The sequence below is a fragment of the Athene cunicularia genome, assembly GCF_003259725.1.
Source record: "Athene cunicularia isolate RWA chromosome 1 unlocalized genomic scaffold, athCun1 chr1_part2, whole genome shotgun sequence".
Taxonomy (NCBI): domain Eukaryota; kingdom Metazoa; phylum Chordata; class Aves; order Strigiformes; family Strigidae; genus Athene; species Athene cunicularia.
The window spans coordinates 70,203,708-70,229,449 of NW_020799092.1; the positions used below are offsets into that span (position 1 = coordinate 70,203,708).

General features: G+C 38.5%; 1 protein-coding gene across 13 annotated transcripts in view; it reads right to left on the reverse strand.

Annotated features, from left to right (window-relative positions):
- Positions 1–25,742, reverse strand: part of MAGI2 (membrane associated guanylate kinase, WW and PDZ domain containing 2) — a 532,719-nt gene that overhangs the window by 17,807 nt on the left and 489,170 nt on the right. For all 13 annotated transcript variants that reach the window (XM_026868178.1, XM_026868173.1, XM_026868180.1 and 10 more), the window contains 3 exons: positions 25,491–25,731; positions 23,672–23,815; positions 4,826–4,964 (listed from right to left, as the gene is read on the reverse strand). In XM_026868178.1, the coding sequence (XP_026723979.1) occupies positions 4,826–4,964; positions 23,672–23,815; positions 25,491–25,731 (524 nt within the window). The remainder of the gene's footprint in view (positions 1–4,825; positions 4,965–23,671; positions 23,816–25,490; positions 25,732–25,742) is intronic.

Consider the following 25,742-nt stretch of genomic DNA (forward strand, 5'->3'; position numbering starts at 1 on the left):
GAAGGGAAATGAGTTAGCTTTCTTCTAGCTGTTTCACAGGTGAAATTCAGTATTTCTGCTCCCTCTGCAGCGCGACAGAAAAGCATCTGAGGCAGGAGGTTGTGCCTTGCTGGAGGGATGGAGTTCACCTACGTTAACCATGCCTCAGCCTCCTCCACCTTTATGCCCTGTTTGCAATTATTTGGTTAAATTGCCTTCAGATACTTCTAGGAATGTATATATTTTAATGTAGCTTAGAGTAATGAAAGCTCCAGCTGGGAAAGGCTAGGAGCAGTAAGGCAGAAGCAGCAAGCTGCCAGAACTGCTGGGATTGAGAATGAAACATCCCTGGCTTTCCTAGGGACTTTCTTCCATAGATATTTAGAGAAAACAGTGGTTTTTCTCGGAGAAAACTGTAGCTTCCTGGGGCTGATCCATCACTAGAATTAACTTGCCTCTTGCAGAACTCATTGCTGGATCGAGAGGCTGTGATTTGTTAGTTTTACTTATCTTTAATGTTACTATCTTCGGATTTTGTGAACAGTTTTCCCAAGTTTTGCCATTAGGGATGTCGCTTCATCCCAGTGTTTGGCTGCTCGATGTTTGTGTCCTTCTCGTGGTGTTTACATGGCTATGGCTAAGGCCTGAAATGTATGAGCATCTGTAATTAGGCTCCTGCAGCGTGAGCAGACAGATTTTTCGAAGTGCTGCACAGCCCGTAGCTCATACTGAAGTCCATAACCTCTTAGGTAAATTCATACGCAGGAAATTAGGCAGCCATTGAAAGAAAAATCTGGTCTATCATTTTATTCAAGCTGTATTTAATGCCATTCTGAGAAGTGCTCAGTGATACAGTGATGACCGTGAGTTTTGTGTCCTGTGACATATATGAAACCTTCCATTCCCTCCAGCCAGACTCCCCAGGCAATAAGTACATTTTGGGATAAGGATTCCCAGCAGTATTTCTAGTCTTTCTTGCACAGGAATATGATTTCTTCCTATGACTTGTTTTTTTGGAGAGCATGGCTGGCAGACTATTTCCTATGAAAGATGATGCTGATGTTCTTCAGGTTTGGATGAGCTGTGATAATTCACCCTCAGAGGAAGCACAGTTCCTCTGGCTATCCTTATCCTCAGCAAACATGTTCTCAGATTCTGGGTGATAAAACATCTGTTTTCTAAGCTTCTTTGGTTGCACCCTGCTGTGAAATCAACTCTTGTTTGGGGGCATTAATCAAATCCATGCTCCTTCCCATATATTTGGATGCTACTGTGCACTCTACAACGGGATTTCTCTCTCTGAAGTGTTCTGGGATCTTTGGAATTTGTCTTCAAGCAAAATCAACAGCTGGAGTTGAGGTAAATGATGCATTTGCAACACACTTTATTTCTTCCCTTAGGTTTGAATACTGCTTCAGCTCAGCGAGAATTTTCTGAGATGTAGGGACATATTTGCAGGCAGCATAAACTGACATAACTCATTCAGGAGATTTACATCCTCCCAGGAGCTTGTTCTTTGTTTCTTCACTGACTGCTTTCTTTCTTTCAATGCACATTCTTTTCTTTCACAAATCACTTTCTTACCATTGATGATTTTTCCTTAACACTACGTTTACTGATGTCAATCACATCATCATTCAAACACTGATTTTTCTTGCACTTAAATAGATACTGACATATTTTTTACTAACAGAAACATGGCTTGGAATTTAAAAAAGCGTTGATTATATTGCACAAAGAAAATCAAAAAGTTGAAGGCTGAGAGACAATAATATGATGGTTTTTGGCTGGTTGGTTGAGGTTGTTCTAGGTAAACTTTCTTCTTTTTAATGCTGTGAGACTGAATGCCACTGTAGTTGGAAAGGTTTTTAAACACAGCATCAGTACAAGTGACTTGAGAAGTCCCTGTCCACTTCATTTGCCAGAGACTGAGAGAGAATATCCAGGAGAGGACCCTAGTACACTTGTTCTGCTTCTATATTTCTCCCTAGGCTTTTGCTGCACACCACCGTTGCAATCCAGCTACCAGCTCAGTTCTCCAGCCTTGCATTTATCTAAGTCTTATTCCCACTGATGGTCTCTAGAGCAGGACTCTAATAAGAATAGGAAATATTTCTAACATGTACCCGCTTAAAAAAAAAAAAAGAGTCTGATTATTTCAGTAAAAAATTCTTCAATTAGTCTTGTTACCTCTCAACCATGCAATTCTGGTGGGAAGAAGAGGGAACTACTGAATATTGACTAGTTTATCTGCTGTCCTCAGGACCACTTTGTCCTTGAGCTTAATGTCACAATCTTCTCTGCATTAATTTTTCCATTATTTGGAAAGGACATCCTTTCTGGGGATCTCAGTCATTAATACCCTGACAGACATTCTTTGCAGCACGATGACTTACCCTTGAGACTCGTACTTCTCAAAACATGACCTCCAGTTTCAGTAGTTTCTGTTTGTTAATTTCTGTTTTTAAGTTCCTAAGCAGGTTGCTCTTGGTTTTTATGTGTACTTTCGGTTTGTTCTTAGAATATTTCTCATTGCTTTGGGAAATGACCTAGGGAAGATTCTAATATCTCAGTTAATTTCAACAGGCATCTTCTCGTTTTGCTTCCATTCTGCCTGCAGACTGGATACAGCATTAACATTTCTCTGCCCGCGTAATACACATATTAAGATCTGCAGACAAGTGGATTTTGTCCTTTGCTGTGATGCTTTCTGTAGGTTGTGTGTACATTACATAGTAACTCCTGAACTCTTTTACTGCTTTTTCAGTGCAGTAGGCCAACACAGCTTCCAAGCACAACTACCTAGCTCTCCCATACAGAGCTGTAAGCTAGGAAAATGATCTGATTAAACAGCACTTCTTTGAAGCAACTTTTATTTTGCAGTAATCTGCATTTTCACACAACTGCTGCTAAGCATTCCAAATGCCTTTCTGAATGGGAAGCATGGCTTTAAGCAGTTCTGTGAAATTGTCTTGCTTCTGTCTGTTAGCACTATAAGCAGTGCCTGTAGTGGTTTATCTGTATTTTCTACTCATGTTCTTCTGGGGAAAAGAAGGCTCATGCACATTTACACCTGTCAGGAGATTTGTTTTCCATAAACTGTGCTATTGACGCTGAACCTTTTTTACATCTATTTACATTTTATTATGATTCTGGAATAAGGTACAGATTTATAAGATTATAAGAATATAGACATTTATTTTGTATCTCCTATAAACCTTGGTTTAAGTGCCATCCAGAACTGGGATCTTAAGAAAGCCAAATTTGGAATGGGTCTGAACTGCAATCAGTTCCTTGCTCACGGCAGCCTTCTGTGACTCCCCTTAGATTAAATTGTTTTCTGAGAAACGGAGAACTGCTGGTATATGGTTCTGCTATGTGAGAAGGATTTGTACCATTGTATCAATCCTGGGCATTCGTTTGTTCTTTCATTAAAATTGATGCACCACTCCCTACAAAACAGATCTGGAGGTGATCTGAATCTCTGTTGAAGGTCTCTCTGAAAGGATTATATGCTGGTTAAAAATTATATTAAATGTCTTAGTCCTGATTTGTTATAATCCCTGAAAGCCAGTCTGAATTTGTTCCTACACACCAAAAGTATAACTCGCTAACTTTATTACCAGATGAGTGGGCTGTGTCCTCGCTGCTCTTATTCCGTAGCTCTTTAAAGCTGGAAAATATGCAACATACACTATCCCAAGTATTGCCTCAGCCACAAAATTAGCTCTAGTTTAGCGAAGAAAATGGTGAAATTACCATTTATACTGACAGCCAGGAGAGTGCTGACTTTCATTGGAGCTGACTTTAATGTCTCCAACAGAGGTAATGAATTTATATTGGTAACAAAGTCTGACCTGAGCCTACAGTTAAGCCTAAGTATTACTTTGAATTTTCATATGCTACTGCAATTTCTGATTTTAATGGGAAATGATGCTGGAATTTCAGAAGTAACATTAGAAAAGTTTCACAGAGTTTTGGACCTCCTAGCATAAAGAAGTCAAGGAATTTTCATCAAAAAAACCCCCTTTTCCTGTGAGATTTCAGGCCCAGCTGTGCATATCATAGAACTTATGTAAATATATGACATTGTCACACCATACTTTAGAGTAAGGCATGATTTCAATTTTTAAAAAGAGCTTTTTGTCTTTGAAATTACCTTTGGATAATTTATTTTTACTTAATGTCATTTCAGTAGTGAAATAAGGTTTCTATATTGTTTAAATGACTCACACCTTTTGAAATACTGAAAAAAGTCCCAGAAGTCCCTCTGAAACAAAACATGAGAAGAATGGATCCTGCTTTCTCACCACAATGAGCAGTCTTTTTCATTCAGAGTTGGCTTCTACTTGATCATCCGTGTCTATTGTCAGAGGTAATATAATGGGTGAGGTTGTCAAAGAAAGAAATACATTCTTGTTAATGCTCTGAGTTTAAGCCTGAGCCAGTCAACTGCACGGCAACAAGATCATCTGCTGTGATTCAAAATGTGCAGAGAAGTACCAATAGAGGAAGAAAAGGACAGTTTATTGACAAATCAGCAACTCCCAGCACACTCAGAGATGTCCCCTAACAGGTTAAAGGTGCTTCCTCCAATGCAGATCTTAGAAGCCATTGCCTGTGTCAGGAGGGCAGCAGACGACAGTGATGTACACACATATATGGTCTTGATCCAGGGAAATACTTAAACATGTGAATAAATCCACTTCTACTCAGGTAAGCATTTAAGTCCGTACTTAATGTGCCTCAGGATATTATTATATATAACTATCTGAAACTGCAACTTAACTCAAAATTAATTTATATCGGTTCATGCACATAGAAAAATGTAAAGATGAAAACCCACCATATTCTGGGACCTGGCCTGTTCCACGTTTCAACAGCAGTCGCACTCTCCTGCCACCAGACTTGATTAGCTCTATTGCTCTGGCATGTGTCATGTCCCTTGTGCTTTCTCCATTGATTTCAATTATTTGATCTCCTACCTGTCAGGCAAGAAGAATATTGAGTCAGACAGAATTGCAGTAAAATGAGCGTTTCAGAAAGAGACATATTCAATGGATCACAGGTTACCTGAATGACAGACAGACACATCAAGGTAAATTTGTTCCTGTCTGTCTGAGGGATATTACTGGCAGATTAAACAATCTCCAAAGTGGATTCTGAATGTGGTATATCAAATGCTGCTCGTCTTCTGCCAAAATCAGTGTAATGCATTTGTAACTTGCCTCACGTCTTCTACACGTAAGAGGTTTTTTTTGAATTGCTTGATATATTGGAATCACTGGAAACGTTATCTGTGCTACACCTTAACTTGCAGTGTTGTGTGGGCCCAAGAAGACCTTTGCTGCATTTAGCTTGCTGTTTTGATAGAGAAAAGAGAGGTTCAAAGCACAAATACAAAGATCCATCATTTGAATATCCAAATCTTGGTAGTAAAATTTCACACCAAATAAAGAGTTGTTATGAAGCAAGCTATTAAACAAAGAAAGGTTAGCGCTATGGCACAGGACACGCAGATTTGCTGGAGTTCTTACAAGAGCATGCTTGAAATATTTATCCACAGAAGGATTTTGCTCAGAGTAAGCACAGCCCCTGGCTGAGCTGTCTACTTACAACAGCTGACTCCAAGGTTCTGATTACAGACTTCTGCCACTCATCTCCTGGCTGGATTTCCAGTCAGAGTTAGCTTCATTATTAGTTTTCTGCCTCTATTTCTAGAGGTGTAAAATGGGGCACCGAGGGCTGTGCCTTGTAACCACCCCAATCTCTCTTACAGCTTTGCCTGCCACTGGGATGTTTTTGTTTTGCTCTTCTCTCCATGAGAAGAGCTGCCTTTCGATGCTGGAAGCCTTCTCCATGAATAGAGAGTGGTTGCTTTCTGCTGTGCCTGGTCAGAACAGCAGAGAGCACAAGTAGGAAACAACAGCTCTACAGCTTGTTTGGTGCTGCAGCACCACAGCAGCTCACTTATTTTGTGAGAGTTAAATGGGCAACGTGGTGAGGCAAAGTGTGAACCTCATGTTAGCAGCACCACAGCCTTTGGCGTTCGTGTTTTGCAGCTGTGTTGCAGAAGCCTCCCGGCCCCATCGGAGGGGTGACCCAGACAAAGTCCAGAAGGAGGGCTGATCTCCTGGCACTGGTAGAGGTGTGGCTCCAGGTGATGGGCAGCCACGAGGGGTGCATGAGGGTCTCATCCGAGTAGGTTCAGTAAATTCGTTTATCAGTGCTAGAGGAGCACATCTGCTCGGCAAGATCACACCTGCCTTAGTCTGCATCTACAGCTTCCTCACCGTGCACATCCACTGCACTAAAACAGCAGTGCTGCATGCATCCTAGAGAGGGTTTTAAGGAGAATATTCAGATTTCAAGATGATGAGCACTTCATTTTCCTCTTACAAGCCTATCTTTGCTGGCCTTGGTCTTCTGTTTTGTATGTTTTCTTTGTTACTATTGTATTTCTGTCAACTAAAAGCATAATCCTTCAGAGGCTTTCTTTCCTTCCTGAGTTTGAAATATAGTCTTTACCAAATAAATGTGCATAATATGAAATGTCAGCAAAACACCTAGTATCAAAGAAAACTGGAAGGGATGTCAAAAAGTTATCTAGTCTCTACTTTTGTTCAGAGACAGAAAGAATGCTACTAACAGTGTTTTTCAATAGGAATTCATACTTTGTCACTAGGAGTTCTAGTCTATTTTAAGAACTCTTCCAGGATCCTGTACGCAATCTATGCCAGTACTTTGCTTAACTAAAAAGCCGTTGATCTGAATAAAACCTCTCAGCCTTGCTATCACACTTAGTAAATGCTGCAGACTGAGCAGTGGGGAGAAAAAGTCAGGATTATTTTGTGCAAAAAATCCTTATTTTGGCAGTGAAAATTTCTTCCTTAGTGGATTTTCTCTGTTAGGAAGAATGCATTCGGTTCCACCATGCAGTACACTTTTTTTGACATTTCTGACGCCCTCCGGGCCACAGTGATGCACAGCGCAAGTGCCCTCTGGATTGTGGAGAGTTGTCCCCCAGGCTTGGCCATGCAGTGCTGTTTGTATCACCCTGACTTTTGGAGCCGTTGGTAGGATGTGGTTGCTGCACACACTCAGAGTGCAGCAACTCATTGTTTTCCACACAATGGAAAAATCTGTCTTACTGCTTCTGTAATACAGACAAAAGATGGATTTGTAGCACCCCCCCCCCACTAGGACGCCAGTCAGGCCAAATACAGACAAAATTTAACCAGTTTGGGAAAACCTGTTTCTAAATGTCATGAGACAATTAAACCCTGGTAGAAATCCTATAAAAGTAAACTCAAATTTTTCAACGGCTTAAAGACAGCTTTTTTTTTGGGTCATGTTGCCTGGATTGACCACGTTTTGCAGAAGGTATTTAAAATGATCTTGTTAGCATGTTTTGAGAGAAGAAGTGCCAGATGAGATCAAATGAAGGAGGTGTTTTTAACACTCCTTGATAAATAGCCTTTAAAAGGAGTACTGATGAAAGCTGTGCAGAGCACGTACAGTCCTTCAAATGAAATCTTCTGCACTCTGGAGCAGAAAGGCAGAAAGAGATTTTAATACAGTTTATTATGTAAAAAGGTTAAGTTAATGTCACATTTTTCCCTTGCTGTTTATCTTTCTTCTGTTCTCATTGGTCAATATGCAGGAACTATCTTGTATTAATGTAACCTTTTCTGTATTTCAGTGGATTAAAATATTTTTCTCTCTGTAGGCAGCATGTAGCTGATTTGATAGTTCCTTTTATTATATAATCTTACGTGCAAATAACCTGAGAAAGCTTAAAAAAGACCAGTGTCTTGGTTGTGTGACAAGTCTGCAAAAATTAGGTACTCTGAAATTTACTCCAGAAATTGTGAGACCAGAGGTAAATCGAATAGTTGCAGGAGCAGTAGGTTAATTGTGTTCCATACATCTGTGTGTTGTGGCTGACTGATGTATAACTGAATCATACTGCCTTTGCAGTACAAGCCCAGCTCTGATTAGATAAGAAAAACAACAAGGAAAAGAAATGTTGCCAACACTCTTATCCTGAGAAAAGCTTCAATTGGACTTTACACCCACACCTGGGGAATTCATACAGAAGAGAAAAATTCAACTGAGGACTGGTTCCCCATGTGTCTAATAAGGTACAAATTTTTATCCTTATTTTTTCTGCAGTTAAAAATTTATAACCTCCCCTCCTCATCGATGTAGATTCTCTTATGTCTGATATGGGAGGAAACCTTTCTCTCTGTCCAGGCATTCAGATGTTCTTGCTCTCTCATCTTTTCTACTGTGGAATAGATTTTTTGATATCGCGGGACTACTTCTGTCTTTTTTTAAATCCAGTGATTGTTTAAGAGGACCTTAGATATACCCACATATTGAAGATGCACCAAGGTGAGGCCAGAGGTAAAGTTAAGTACAGAAATATGGCCAAAAAGGATCCAGTGACTGTTATATGGGATCCTCATTGCTCTCTTTTCAGGATCAAAAGATGATTCCTGTAGTTTTATACCACACAGAACATTTCTCTATACTTCTCTTCTGGATCCTTCCAAGTCTGTCCATATTCTCCAAACTGCAGATATTACTAAGGTGGGGGGTAGGCAGAACAGATCAGAATGATAACATTCTTCCCATGTGGGAGAAACTCTTATTAATAATGTGCCCAGAATGAGACCTTTGCCTTTTTGTAACACATCGTATTTGTGACTCACGGTTAGCTTGGATTCTGAGATTATCCCCAGCAGTATTGTCTAGGCAGTTATCCATTTCACACTGTACATCTGATTTCTCTGCCCTAAACCAAGCACAAGTCACCTCAGTGAATTTTATCAGCATGATTGCTTCAGTATGAAATTTTCATTTTGAAATCTAAGTCCATTCCTCAAAGTCCTTTTAAACCCTCTATGAATAGTGACATCTAGGCATCAGCGAATTTTATTATTTATCACTAGGTCTCTAATTATTAATGCAATTATTGAATCAAGCTGGTTTCAGTCTAGACCCCTCAGAACCACACTTTTAATTTCACACTTGTAATTGCTATTCAGGACAAACCATTCAGAGCAGCCTTTGAGATGGATTATTTTCAGTAACCACGTTACAGTGATTCCACCTAGACTTCATTTCATCATCCTTTTTTTATAAATTTCATACAAGGGGTTGTGGAAAGGTGAAAATAAGATGCCTCATACATTCTCCTTCCACATTTTCCACAAAGAAATAAAAATGAAAATCAGAAAGAAATAAGAAATGAAAATTAGACTGGTGTGACAAGATTTGCCTTCCACAATTTACATATTGGTGGATTTTTTCAACTTTTTGGTAACTTGTCACAGATTATTTCTGAGAATGAAAATTAAAGGAACTTTTCTCTATTATTTGACTTTAAAAATAGGGAATATGTTTTCCCTTCTCTAGTCTGCTACTAACTGTTTTGCCCTCCATGAATTCTTCGATGTAACTGCTAATAGTCTAGAAATTACTTTCTCTTAGTCATTGAGCATACATGAACATCAGCACGTTCAGCTGACTTGAATCTAAGTATGCTTTAAGTAGTTTTCTCCTGATTCTGATTTATTCTCTTTGTTGAAGTTGATATAAGTTTATGATCCTTCTGAACATCTCAATGAAGACTGATAAAAGAAAGCACTTAATGTTTCAGCTTCGTCCACATTCTCAGCAAGAAATGGACCCTTTTTCCCCCGTTCTTCATATTTCTTTTAATGTATTTATGTTAGCTTTTCTTGTTCCTTTTTATACTTTCCTTGCAGACTGTTTGGATATCATTCTGACACATTTAATCTTCTATCTGCATCTAGTGGGACACCAGCCACAGGTGTCGCAGCATCAAGCTTTGAGTGTCTCAATTTTTGATCGGGTATGACCCTGTGGCATTAGCTCCTTTCATGGAGAGTTACGCAATTGAATATCCAACCATTATTTTAAAGAGGCATTTCAGCAAGCTGCCTTCTGTGGAGATATAAAGCTTTTCAGATGAAACTCCAGAATATTTGAAGAGATAAACTTCAAGGTAGCAACATTATCGTTTTGCATGGCATTTAGGTCCTCTGTCATTTTCAATTTATGGATTTTATTCTAGTCAATAAATTAACAGAAAAAACAATTCCCCACATCTGGAGAGTTAGACATACATAAAATAATACCTCCAGCTCCCATGCCATTCAGGTACAGTTTTTGCATGACAGCCTGAGAGGACACATGAATTCTAATCACCAATTTTTAAACCCACAAATAGCAGGGAAAATGTTTGACAGCACAGCCCTTGAAATCCTGTATTTTAATCTCACAAAGCCACAGACTGCCTTCAGCACTTTGGAATAAACTTTAATTTGAAGGTGCTGTAACACAGGATCCGTGTGTGGAGCTGCAGTGTATGCACCCCTTTGCGGGGCTGGAAGCTGTTTGGTGGCCGCTCATCAAAATGGATGGATGATCCCCTTCTCGCTCCCAACAGGCAGGTCCTGCATTGCAGGACACCCCCCGAACTGGCATCAGCTATGATTTGTAATCTTTCTGGCAGTGTTCAGCCAAGTCTACAAAGCTGGAGTGATCGACCTCTGCACCCTCCAGATGTTCCCACCAGCTTAAGGTTGAAACTCATTGGCAAGTCAGACTGGGAAGCTTGCACGGCAGCTGCCTGAGCTGTGTTTATTCTGGAGGAATGACCTCTTTGCAGCTATGAATCAGGCAATATTACCCACATTGATTTCTCATTGTGTTTCTTCCTACAGAATGTGGCCCTGGCTGAATTCCTATGCTGTTTGGAATAAATGCCTACCCAAACCCACTGGTTCTCCTCCTGACCTGAAGGCATTTGATAAAGAGAATGCTCCTCTGTTATATTCTTACAATGTGTAAGCACAAAGTAAACACTGCATGCTTCCCCCCTTGATGTTTTTAAATTTGAATATTAATGATTTAAATGTAATTATGGAAGTAGTTTGTGTGTATGGGAAATGTCTCTTAAAAAAATCTGTTTCAATTCAAGTTAATTCAGATGCTCCATCCATGCGTAAGAACAACTGAGCTATAAAATTGGGCAGCGTGTTTTCTGGCAATAATGAGAAGATAATATTCCTAAGGAATGTTTAAGTGACATCACTATTGATAGGTTAATTAGAAAGAAAATTGTAAAGCTTCTCTGAATCATTAGAATAAAGTGCCTCTAGTACATGTGAGTTTATCTGCTGAGTCTTTGTTCTGGCCATATTTTATATAATTATTACCTGTCTTGTTAAAAAAAGCCAACCATATATACAAACAGAATTTCAGAAGCAGGTTAAATCAGAAGGAAATACATATAGCTTTAATTTAGTAAAGAGGTTTTTCCTTGCTCAAATGTCCTTTTAAACTACTGATGATAGCCTTGTGTGTGTTTGCCTCTGTCATTGTGTAAGGAACAGTCTCTAAGCAGGTGTAGTTGCACAAAATGAAATGAATTGTGTAAGAACATTTTCATTCTATGTTAAATGAGGAAATCTAATGATAAAAGCAGCCTCAAATGATTTGTGCAGAGGGCATTGCTATCTGTCATTTTATTAATGCATTTTATAATTAAACATCAGGAAAGAGACTAATTACACTTAATTCCTTTTATATGGGCATTCTGGTTTTATAACTGAAACATTTTTTGCATATTATTTGTTGCTGTTGTTATTGTTAATGAGTCCAAAAGGCTGAGAGACTAAACAGCAACTTCAGAATATCCATTTTCGTGAATCTGTACTGCCTGGAAATCCCAGGTGTAATGTGTAGCCTGAGCAAAGGAATGGGGAATTCTAGTCTTGGACTCCCTCCATTGCATTTTAGGTATGTGAGCTTGGGTGTCCCAGTAGAAGAGACATAGCATTTCTCTTTGGAGGAATTACACTAATGTGTCCCATGTCACTTTTGAAGTAACCACCCATGGAGGTTTAGAGTTACAAACTCTTTTTTTTCTATGGCCAACCAGCTGTTTAAGAAGCTGTGGCTTCTTACCCCTGGAAATGCCAGGCCCTTTGCTCCCAAAGAGAGCTGCTTTTGTGGGGAGAGCATGTTGTGACGAAAAGAGGGGCCACAGGACATGGACTGAGCTGGTGCAGAGCAAGAAATGGCTTTCACGCCACTCCTCAGCAGGTGCTCCAGATTTTTTTTCTTTTAACTTTTTCACCTTTTCCTGAGAGAGGGAGAAACATTAGAAGTGCTATTACAGAAAGAGAGCTCAGAAAGGGGAAAATGTGCATGACCAAGTGTCTGCAGAGAATGCAAGTGTAGGAGAGAGAAATGGAGTTTGCAGTGGTGAGTGGCTAACAAGACAGCAAAGTGGACTTCTGGTACTACAGTAGACTTGATGCCTTCTGCAGCATTGTTGCAAAATAATCCATGTATATGTGAATTAAATGTGTCAAAGATAAAAGGAAAATTCATTATCCTACTGGAGTTAATTGATATACCATTACTTTTTAAAAATAGAGCTAGGATGACTCAGTGTAGCATTATGTAATATTAATAGCATGTACTCCACCACTACAGTAATGGATGGGAGCCAGTAGATACTGTTAAAAAGGAGAAAGATTTTTTTTCTGGTATATTCTTGATGGTCTCATGCAGTTCCCATTAGGCAAAAGTTAAAGCAAATTCAAGATCTGACAAGCTTATTTTATAGGTCCTACACAGAAGCCTGGGCATGGAGACTGCTTCATCCAAATTGCATCCAAGCAGCAAAACAGAAAAGAACACAAACTGTGACAAGATAAACATAAAACCAGAAAAAGATTTTAACGAGGAAAAATGCTAAAATGTAAGAGCTAAGAATATATTTTCAAACATACCAGAGGTGCAGAGACTGTCAGAAAACCAAGATCTCAAAAGACAGTTTGGGCGCAAGATAGAAAAGACCGCAGAAAGTAGTTAGATAAATTCTTTGCATCAATGTTTGCTGAAGAGGAGGGCAGCAAAACTCTGCAGAAGGTCAGCTCGCCCCAGGGAGTAAGTCTGAGCAACTGACTCCGACAGCAGGGTGAGTGGCAAAGATTTTATAATAAACTGATGAAATGGATACTAAGAAACCACCAGAAGTAGATGGCTTTCATCCTCAACTCTAAAGGAATTTGGATATGAAGCTGCTAAACCAGTAGCTACAGGATGTAATCTAGTGCCTACATCAGTAAATTGCTGAATAGCCAAGGAATGGGAAGTGGCAAGTGTGACACCAGTCTTTAAGGTCTTGGAAAGTAACCAAGTGAGTCTCATGTTCAATTGAGCGGACGGAAGGAAGCAATAAGGATGGTGAGGGTTAGTTGGCACATGGGTAATGATGATATAGTGGGGAAGGGTCAGTGTGGCCATTGTAGAGGGAAGCCATTTCTCACTAATCTATTGCAGGTCACTGGAGCTCTCAATGACTATATAGATAAATGTGATCTGGTTAGTATACTGACATTTTCAGAAAGCTTTTAACAGGAAAACCTTCAGTAAACGCTCTGCTGTGGTATGAGAAAGAACAGGGTCTTCTAGGTAAGAGATTAAATTCTAGGAGAAAAATGCTTTAAATAAGTGGTCACATTTTCACAATCAAAAGACCTTACCATAGTGATTATTCTGTTCGCATATTTGTAAATGGCATGGTGAAGAAGTTGAAGACTGAGGTGATAAGATTTGCAGGCAACACAATACCATGCAGGATTGACAAATTTAAGCTTAAAGTTAAAAGCTGTAAAAAAATAGCACAATACTGTGTGTTAAAGCAGCAGGTGAAATTCAGTGTTGCTAAGTGCTATGTGCTAAGTAAAGTACATGTGGAAAATTACATACACAATCACTTTAAATTAACCATTACCCCTGAAGAGACAGATCTCATAGTCCTTGCAGTTAGGTCACTGAAAATGTCAGCTCAGCCAAAAAGCAAACAGAATATTAACCATTAGGGAAAGAGTAGAGAATAAAGGAGAAGCCATCATCATTTCATTTAGGAACACCAGTGTCTTGAAAAATGGAGAGTGTTCCGGTGCTTCCACCTCCAATTGAATGTGATAGATTGAGAAATGGTTTGGAGGAGGCCAATGAGGCCTATCGGGGGTAAAGAACAGCTCTCTCATCAGGCAAGATGAAACAGACTGGTAAGCTTCAGCGGGAAAAAGGTGGATATGATATAAGTCAATAGAATAAGAAATGACACAGAGAAAGAAGAAGCAATCATAGGATTATTATGTTGTAGCTACAAACAAAACAAGGAGCTTTTTTCAAACAGTGCAAGCATTTATCTTTGGAATCCACCGACATAGTATATCGGGAATGTCAGAAGCATGAACAAATTCAAATAAATGGTTAAAAAATAATCCTAGATACTAAATATGAAAATTCTAGCATAAAAGAATCTGTAAACTGCTGATTGCCAGGGGCTTGGTTGTTTTTATACCCAGTGAAGAACCACTTCATACTTGTCCTATATTCCTTTCCTAAGCATCCTCTACATGGGTCTAGTATCTGTATCCTTTTACCTTCATAGGTGATCTCTCCCAGTTTCTAGTTGTCATGATGTGGGAAAACACAGGAGAGGCCTCCTCTGTCATTTCTCTTGCTGGACAAAGTGTTTCATTTATCAGAGCAGTGTGTTAATTTTTTTTCTAACACTCTTGATTCTTTTTTTTTTAAGTTAGGGCTAATTAATTTTTTAGACCTGAAAACGTTCATAAATCTTCCAAAAAATAGAGATTTAAATACAGTGCCTGTCTGTCAACTAAGTATTTTAGTCTCAAAATATCATACTAAACCATTTTTAGCATGATTATTAACTAATTCTTTTTCAAGTCTGGATTGAAGGATTTTGCTGTTAGGCATAGAGTTACAAGGATGCTTTGAATGTGTCAGACAGTACATTTTTGCAAGAATGATGTCAATTACATGTGTGAGAGGAATATTCTTTCTTCTTACCTTTCTGCAAATATCCTAAAACCCACATACAGCTCTTTTGAGAAATGCTGCATAATAGTTCACCTACAGTTAATTCACTCTTGATTTATTAAGTTTTTATACTTTCAAAATATATTCAGGATGCCTGAGGACCTCAGTTTGCATTTCTTTATTGTGCAGACACAAGAGCGTTGATCAGCTTTATGTCTGCATGTCAACATATTCTTCCTTAAGTTTTGGCAATTACATTAACCCGGCATTGAGCTCCTCTTGCCACAGGCTGGCATACAGCTCATATGCTCAAGTATCCCAGTTGAATTCACAGAGTTCAGATCAATCACACCTAGTCTCACTACAAGTGAGGTTGGACAGTGATGTATATAGTAGGGAATTGGTGTGTGAATGAGATTACCCCAAAGGGACATGTAATTCGGTGGGAAAGCATAGCTAACATCTTCCCATACTGTTCAGATGGATCACAAATCACAGAATAAATGGATGGGACTAAGAATATCTTTGTCTTTGTGCTCCATTGTAATGACAATGTTGACATTCACTGAATGCTTGCTATGAAGGTAAGATTTATATTACTGCATAAAGCACGCCAGGTATGCTGCAGGTTTTAAGAGTAAGTGCTACTTACGTAGAAAAGATTGGCTACTTAAGTGCCATGAATCACTCTATAGGCATTTATCTTTCAGATGCGTGCACAAGACTTTAGTCAGAGGCTGGGGGAGCTCTTTATGTTCCTGGAGTATACTTCTGTTCCTTATATGTGGACATAGCATCAATATTTTGATACTAATATCTAAATATTAGTAACTTTTCAGTGGGGTTTCCAACAACCTTCTCAAGCTGTCACTCGTGTCAAGAGCTCAGCAGCTGACTCCTTACTGCTCCCAGGACAGCACCTGGAGAAGACCTTTTTTGGCTCTTAGGACCTACCACTGCTCCTTCCACCTTTATGTTTGCTGTGACTAAAGTAAACTTGCAAGAGGCTTTCCAAAAGCAAGATCAACTTTTATCCAATATAGGACTTCACTGTCTTTGTAAGACCTGGAGATTCACATGAGTCAATCAGCAGTATATCTCAGCTGAAAGTTTTCAGCTTTCTTTCTGATCCAAAATAGGATCCAAAGTTTGCTATGGCAAAAATTATGGATTACACTGGTCAATCCTTGGTTTAATTTGGATACAGAGATTGACCCAAATGCTTGGAAGAAGGTCATGACTGATCAAGCCATTCTTGCCTCTTCCCATCTCCTTGTTGCAGCTTTCTTGACTCTATAAGGAAATGCCTGTATCTATCATCTACTATCTCTACTGTGTGACAGCTGCTTGCCTCCTATTTTTAATACTTTTTGCTCTAATCACTGTCAAGCTGAGCTGAGCTACTTCTTGCTTTACTGTACTTACTGACTGCAACCTCATGTGTATTCCACTGCAGACTGTAGAAAATAACCCTTTAATGTGAGGCTAATCAATGACGGAGTATCTCAAACAGATGCTCTATTCTTCATTAGCAAGAAATCTAGGAGAGGTTCTATACCAGTGAGGAGAGAGTGCAAATTGTGGTGTCTGCATGGCAACATACTCTTAAAGATTTCCATTTACTGTAGAGTAAGAAATTATTTTGAGCTTTAATTGGGTGGTCTCTGACAGGAAACAATGTCCTGTTGATAATCAGTGCTTTTTCATATTTACCCCTTTCCTTTGGCAATAGGGCTACAAAAAGCTAAGATAACCCTGAAAAGACTCTGTTCTGGAGGGACTGAAGAAATATAGCAGTAATGCATGAAGAGCAGAACAAAACAGTATATGTGGCAGCCCAGACATTTCTGCTTGGATTTTGTCTTCTCTGAGATGCAAGACAACACCTACTAAAAATACATTTTAAAAAGAACGAGAATACTTTGCAGATGATAATATGGACTTAAAAGAGGTGTCTGTGGAAGCTGTATTATGTTCAAGACTCATAGAGGGAATGATTCCTTAATTGGTGGAAATGGATGATTTTGATCTTTTAAAAACATAGAAATCAAGGTCTGCTAAAAATTGATGCAGTGATAAAGTGACTAGATGAACACTAAGCTAAATGTGTGCAACAACAAGCAATCAAGAAAGCTGAAATGGAAAAAACCCATGATGAACACAAAAGAGAAAGACTTCTGCTTTGAGTGGTATAAAAGCATTTCTGAATACTGTAGGGACATAATTAAATAAAGCTGCTCTGAACTTTGCCTAGTTCCCAGCTCTGCCTATCTATCCACTGAACACAGAATATCTCAAGTGATTTCTGGGTGCCTGATTTGAGTCATTTGGGAGCGTCCTGCTCTGCAGAGATAGGTTTATATTCCCTTGTGAAACTCCACTGTTATACAGCATTTACAGAGTTCAGATAGATAGCTGCCTATATTGCCTATTCCTTTGAGAAGCCTGAAGAGTTACTCTTGATCCTGATTAATTTCCCTGGGACACGTAGTTAGCAATAGCCAACTATTACATGACACTACTGTTTAGAAGCCTGGCCACTAGGCTTTTCAAAGGGGACTTAACATTATGTCTCCTACAGCTCAAGAGAGGGCATCAATAACAGGTTAGGAGTTTCATAGACTCTGTCCCTCTTATTGCAAACACGAATGCACAAGTCATGTCAGAAGAAAAAACAGAAGTTGCCTGTCCTTGTATTTAGGACACTAACTGCTGTTGAATGCTCATACATTGGTTTTGGTAACAGTTTCAAATGTAATGCTTATGCCTTCCATGATTAGAAAATTTAGTTGTTTCCTTCCAAATAAGAGACAGACTCCCTCTTGTCTGCCTGTTTTTTGTTTTGTTTGTTTGTTTGTTTGTTTGTTTGTTTTTCCCACCCTTGGCTCTTGAATACTGAATTCTCCCTTTTTGCTAGTAATAATTCTTGGTGTAGGTGGATGAAGTTTCTTGAATAACCACAAATAAGGTTGGTGTGAACTCTGCTATCATGGGAAAGGACGAAATATACAAATTGTGCAGGTTTGCAGAATGCCCTGAACCTGTCCAGGTTGTTATTTGTGTGAGTCCCACTGTGCTGCTCACTTGGCAAGCCAGAACAGACCAAGCAAGGCCACACAGATCCCTATGAAACATCACAGAAGCTCTTAACCGACACTGTAGGAGCTTCCTGTCCCTTGTGCCTATTTTTATCTCCAACTGTGTACAACTGAAACAAAGAGAGGGGCACAGACCGCAGGGAAAGCAAAAAACAGGAAAAAGGATTGAAGAGTCAGAGGAGGACTGTAAAGCATGAAATATATAAAATTCTGCAGTGCCTGTGTTTCAGATGTCTGTTCTGCAAATATATAAGAAAAATCTACAGAAGAATGAGAAAAGTAATATAGCACTAAGAGATACGAGGAATCTAGAGATAGGGCTAACTGGTGTCAGAGATGAGAAGTATAACTTTTGTGGAAGATCTGAAAAAAAGGATGTAACTCACAAAGTGACAAAATGACACAGATGCACAGCATGTATAAAAAGGCACATTTCGCCCTCATTCTTCATTAATTTCACATTCACTAAACCCATTTGTGCAAGATACTGTGTATCTTTGTAGCCTGCAGTCACAGGCTCTTTGTCTGATGCTGGTTTCAATAAACATGCTGACTGGAGGAGATATCATTCAAGGCAGTAAGAGATCTGTTGATCATATCTCACATGTCTAGCAAACACTATGACCATCCTTAACAATTCTCCTGAGAGCAGTCAGGAGTTCCTCATCTCTAAGACAAGAAGGGATAGAGATCTGCAGGCAGAACTCTGCTGATCATTGTCCTCAGCATGAGACAAGAATAAGTTATGAGCCTTATCTAAATAGACCTGCAAAATTGTTGCTAGTAGTGTTTGAATCTTCAAAGGCTGGGGGGATTGGCTGTTACATCCCTCATCTCTGGTGACTGATTCAACCCAATACTACTATCACAGCCTGTGTGTCTTATTCTTGCTCTGCTCTGAGACTAGGCCTTGCGTTTTTATTTTATTAAAATTGTCATCACCAACTGGTTTCAAATTTTTTCCCTGATGTTAAGATTACTTGAAAATTGGAGTCTTGATGTGCTCAGACCTCTGCCCATTTGGGATAAGATATCAAAGGCAATAATAATTCTCCACACTTTTCTCACGGTTCTTTTAATACACCCTTGTCTTAAAGACAACAGACATAGTCCTTTTCAGTCCTTTTTTGCTATGGTGTGGACAGAGTCTTATATTTCCGATACTCCCTCATCCTGAAGAAGAAAGGAGGGTGGAGATAAATTTTTACAACTCATAGCTCTCAGTGAATCTGTCTGTCATATAAGGTTTTGGATAGCTGTGTTTTCTTTTGTAGTTTTTTCCTTAGATCTAATGAAACTTTTCTTTGTTACACCTAATTTGTAAGATATCTTGCTTTTTATGAAAATTCACTTAGTTTACTGGAGGTATTTTGAGCCACATGTTTCAGGTTCTGTAAAACTGCTGTGGCAGGCTTTTCAGAATTCACTCTTGTAGCTTGCTCTCTGCTCAGCTGTCAGAATTAAGAGGGGTCTGTATTTGATTCCAGTGTAGTGATGAGGTTACCCCCTACAGAGGTCTTCTGCAAGGAATCTTCATATGTCTTATCCATGAATTTCAGTAAAATCCTGACAAAGTTAATTGTGATATATGATCTGACATGTTTTATATGAAGTTACATGGTTATGCTGTGGCTCTCCAACACTGGTTGAGAATAGTTTACCAACCATGCAGGCAGAGGATGCATGTGAAGAAACACTTCTTTTGCAGACTTCTGGCTCCTTTGATGGACATTTACTTCCCATGTCTTGTGACAGATTAATCCAAGTTAAACTAGAATGTATGCTTGGGCTTTTTGCTGAAGCAGAGTCTATGAGCCTGAATAAAAGTCTCAGTGCGTGTAAAAGTGCTGTGACCAAGAACAGTGTAATAAGTCCATAAAAGTTTTAAAATTGTTTTTCAGGTAATAATTTTTCAAACCTTAAGACATAATGCAGTGTCTATATAGGTTGGCACAAAGGGTCCTTGAGTAGAAAAGAAATATGCTGGTGAGATTGATGAACTCTGCATGACATCAACTCACTGGTCTTCCACCCTTCTGGTTCCCAGAACAATTCCACAGAAAATGAAAGTAGAAAAATCCATGAGTCATGAAGGGCAATTAAAAACTATTTTAGGTCTTCAAATCCTAAAATGGAGTGTTCCTCAGTGGATTTCTTTCCAATAAGAACACAAAGTGCCTAGCATGCCATTCCCAGTGGGAAGGAAGACCAGGACTTCTGACTGGAAATGGTGATGTGATAACAAACTTCATTAAACCTTTCCCCCTCTTCCATCAATCTTTTCAAATCCAGATAGTACTGGCAGGGCCAGTGGAAGACCATCACTTCCAGTGCGCACTCTATGACTTGTTCACTTAGCTGCTCCCAAGCTTCACTGGAGTTCATAAAAGCCTGAAGATCAAATTGAAAGTGTCATAAGGATGCCTTGATTTTGGTGGCACTTTCTTCATGTTGTTTCATCATTGCTTTTGTGTTCAATTTCTCTTTGCTCCTATTATTGGTTTATTGTATTCCTTTCATCCTTACCTTCCTCAATAATGGATATACTCTATTTTCTTTTACAAGAGGTAGTTCCATACCAGTTCTTTATTTACATCCGATTTCCTATAATATCAGCTTTTACTTCTTTACATTTACACTCTGCATCTGTAATGCATAACACTTTTGCATGTATTTAGACCTCAGAATCTTTTGAATGTGTGCTGATGGAGTTTCAGATTTTTTAACATGTGTCCAAATGGAATATACCTGTTGGACTCATCCCACCACTATGGTTTCTCAGTGCCCACTAACAGAGTACAACATGAAGTCTTTGATTTGCCTGTCTGAAGCTGTCTTCAGTAAGATATTGCATTGTTTCAATTATACGAATTTATAAACCCACTAGTATAGATGTAGATCTATTATTTTAAAGTGCTTTATGTTCTTTTATTTATTTCCATATAGGAGGGAGATTTATATCAATATGAATGTGCCTTTATCAGGGCTTTTGCTGGCTCTAACTAGATTGACAACAAAATGTTAGTTGTGGAATATTTACTTATTACATCTAAATGCTTTACAGGTAACATGTTTCATTATATGATCTATTTTTTTCAACAACTTAGCTGGTTTGATTTTTCTTCTCTTGGTTGGTGAGTGGGAATAACAGTGGAGCTACGTGCATTATTTTTTTTTCTAGAAACATGATCTGCACTTTCTGTTATTTGCTTCACATTCTCTGTAAGGCTTCAGTTAAATCAAAGAAGGCTGTTCAAGGAGGATGAAACAGGAAGCAAAACAATAATGGAGATAAGTAGATCATGAAGAGAACTGTTATTTGGAAAATGCTCCTGATAAGATCCTACCACATAAGCATGGTTACTACCTCAGTGCTGAAAACCTAGGATCAGAGAATCTGATCTTTAAAGACAATGGTATGTGAAGTGAGAGCACTAAACAGATTTTTGCATATTTTGCTATAGAGAGAGATACGGAACTGCAGCAAGCAGGCTGATGGTCCCAGGCAAGACATGGGAATGAACCTGAATTATTAACAGCAGATGTAAACTTAGGAAAGGAGATATAGGTACAGAACCCTGCTTCCTTTGCTCATCTTCCTATACATTGTATTCCTCTCAGCAATTACTATTTTTTTTGTTTTGTTTTTCTATTTTTATTTTGAAGAATTTGAAGAAGCTGTTTCTTGAGCCTCTGTTGTCCATCAGTTACAGGTCACTAGAGATAAAAGTCTTGCAAGTTCCAAACCCATTTGTGACTGTCAGGTTAAAATGGCTGTTAAACAGGAGAATACAACACAAGACTCTGGCAAGGCTGGAGGGCAAAAACGATTCCAAAGAATGACAGTTTTAAAGGGGATAAAAAAACCAATTACAACTATCTGAACAGAATAACACTCGGCTGTGTATTGTGGCCACATCAACAAAAAAGCTTTAAAATAAGTTATTTTAGAAAATATATTAACATTTTCCATTATCAGATACTGCACTTTTCCTAATGAAATTGAAAAAAGCTGTGTGTTTGCGTTACATTTTATATTTGGACTCTTCACAGCATGGATAGTCTAGCTTTATTCTGTGGTACTAGTTTGTTCAAAAGATGCACAGATTTTAATAGATTAGTTTTCTGCCTAATACAGGTTATTATTTGATATGACCCCTCTCCAAAGCCATTGTTCTTCTGTTGTTCTGTTGCCTTAGGCATATGTTTCCAAATATGTGATTCCAGAGCTTATTAAAAGCACAACTTTCCCCCCATCTTTAATCACAGTATGGCTGCTAATGTACATCTTGTTTATGGCTTTTCATTAAGAGTAACTGATTGTGGTAGTGCTACAGTAAAAGAAAGAATAAATACACTCACCAGAGAAAATATTCTTAAGTTTAACTTCTAGCTGCAGCATGAATTCACCAATATTTCACACAACAAATATTGTGGAAGTATTTCTCAGTTACCAGTTGCCTGACTGCTAGTCCCGCTGGCTTCCTCGTTGCAGGGACTGCTTATGGCACTGCAAGCTCCCAGTGCCAGGGGTTTGTATGACATGGGATGACTGAGTACTAACTGAATTCTACAGTTCTATAAAGTGGGCAAGTTAAGAATGATCTGAAGCATACTAAAATTCCTGATTTATATATAGAAAGTTTCTGATTGATTGTATATTTAGACCAATGACAATGTTCTTCCAGCATGAAGTCAAACATGATGAGGTTGTTAGGATTGTGGAACAGAATCTGTGTAACAACCATGATATTTGCAAAATCTGCTATTACTGTACAGAACACAATTTCCATTGCCCATCTTTATAATTATATATTGGTTCAACAAGGCTGCACTAATTAGATAGATAAACAGTTCTTTTATGTTGACTCTTGATAGTCTTTTCCAACTATATTCTCTTCGCCTTTTTGTGTACTCGCTGTTCTGCAATGTATCAACAACCGTTGATGACCTCCTTCTGCAAGGAATCAGCAACCCTTCATGACCTCCTCTTTGGCACAGCTGGACAGACTAAAACTATCTATTTTTGATCAGGTTATTTTTCTACACAGAATATGTATATTTTTTATAATGGAATTTCTTAAGTGAATGCTTTTAGATTTAGTTTCTGGATGTAGTATTATGAGATCTACCAATACAGGACTCAAATTCACTAAGACCTATGCAGACAAATAGTGAAAACTGATACCGACAAGCAAGATTCACTAACATCAATAAACAAACTTAGCAAATCCTATGAAGGCAACTTTGTTAAATTAGTAAAATAACACAGACCAGGTCTTAGTTTTCATAGTTATCCAATAAGTGTCATGTAGCTATCATTTTGCTTTTGTGATTAGAGACATAACTGTTAACTATGATGTTATTATTATCAAAGAAACAGCAAACTTTCTGTCAGAGGTTAAGTTGCTTAGATATGAGTGAAGGAATAAGGAGAAAAATGTATAATACAGAAAAAACTATTATCAACAAGAAGTAATATATTTATTCCACACAGAAACTACGCAGCTCTAGTATATGTTTCAACTAATTTCCTGAACTCCTACATAACAAGTTTATATTATAGGAGGTATTTAGCATTCGTTCTTTAAAACCTGATCAGAGATGAAAAAAAAGCTTTCTCTTTGATCCCATCACCAAGCAGCTGTAAATATTGAAAAAAAATTGTTACAATGGATTTTACTTACCCTCATCCTTCCATTTCTTATTGCTGGTCCATCTTCTGCTAACCGCAACACATACAAATCCATTTTGTACTCCCTTCCTCCTCGAATGCTAAACCCAAAACCTTTGGCTCCTTTCTCCAGATCAACGGTAAAATAATCAAAGTCCTGTATAGACAAATACAAGAGGAAAGACAATTAACCATATGAACATCATGGTATGCATTCAAGAAAACTTTAAAATACATTTCTTCAGAAGTGGATCTACCCAACTGATAGAAGCAAAGAGACCTTCAAAGTATGCTTCTGCACTGACAGACTCTGGCCACTTCTGAAAAGAGACTTTAGCAAAATGTAAATGCCTAAGTCTAAACTACCCTGAAAGGGCATCTTTCAGCAGATGCCTGGTACCAAAAGCTCTCTAGGTGGTTTCCATATTCAACCTCAATACTGTTATGGTATCACTGTTTATGTCTACGCATAAAGTGCTGATTTGGCAAGTGAGATAGCAGGCAGTTCCTGAATAAGCATCATCACAAATAAAAATTGAGAGACACCTACTAAATTCCCAGCAGAACTTAACATGATCAACCAGCTGGACTGCTTGGAGTCACAAAGTACAGCAACTCTCATCACTTTCAGGAAGAGGTGAGAAGTAGATTTGAGTTTTACCCTTTCTGTGTCTTGCAGAGACTGAGATTCATCTTTCCAATTTTTCCTTGGTGGACCCTAACTACAAGCCCTGTAGAGACGTCTGGGTGGGAACTTGCTCTGCTGCTTCTGATCCATTGGCAACCAAGAATGCAAGAGCCATAGAAGCAGGAGAAAAAAAGAGCAAGCTTGGGTTGTGTAGATCAGTGGTTATTAAATTGGAGATAGTGAGAAACAGGTGGTCTGAGCATCTCTCTAAGTCTAAAAAGCATCTTATTGGGTATGTGCATGGGGATATGGATTTGCTATTTAGATACTAAAATGCATAAGATTTGCAGAGGGTTCTTTGGATCCCATTTAAGACTTTGGGTATTTTCATTGATATGGTTTATGTGTCTGGCTTTGAAAATATGGACATAGAAACCATCTATATATGGTTCAGCATATAGAGTCTAGAAGTTTACATTCTCTTATTTATTTTTATGACCTCTGTTTTTGTCTGCCTTCATGTAAGGAGAAAGGCAGATTTTTTTTGAAAGTCTGAACTTTGGGCTTAATTCTCAAACCTTCACAGCTGTCAGTAAATATTTCTCATCAGCCGAGTCTTGTCCAAGGTAACATAACTCATCATATAAGGTTTATTTCTTTGAATTTGTAAGATCATGCCTGAAGTCAAAGAAATTAGTTGCACAAGCTAGTTTCTCCTCATCCAGACTATTACCAAGAGAAATATAATTTTATTACTCAGGATTCACATTTATTTATTTATTTATTTATTTGGATTATGTAAAATCTTCATTTTCAATAATGCTGTAGAAATGCAGTCTGACCTAAGTAATCCACTGGTGTCAACTATATTATGTTCCTAGGACTACAAATATTTCTATGCTGATGCAAAGGCATCTTATCTTAGAAATTTTATTTAAATTCTCCAGTACCTTAAAAATAGTGTTTATTTAACATTATAGTCACATAATTATAAATGTAGTGCTATTTGACAGATCACATAGCTCTTCATCAATATTAACGGTTTTGAAGTAATTTCCTCTATGGAGAAATAGTAACTCAGAGTAAATACAATAAAAGTGCCTTTTTTTTCTATAATGTCATCTTTTCTACCAGTATACATGATCTCTCCCTACAGACCCTAATGCTTTCCGTTTAGGAGTGCTCTAAGTATTTCAGCTTGTACCTGGGGCTGCCTGTACTCTGACAGAGGGTACTGCCTGGTGTCGGGTGAATGCTGCCTGTAATCTATTAAGGGTGGCTGCCTGTAGTCGAGAGGCGGTGGCTGCTGGTAATCCATCACTGGAGGATGCCTGTAGTCCAGTGGAGGCTGTCGGTAGTCCGTTGAGGACTGCCTGTAGTCTGTAAATGGAGGTTGCCGGATATCAGGCTTCACATCCTGTCTGGCTTTTACTTCTGACCTATAACTGAGAAAGGC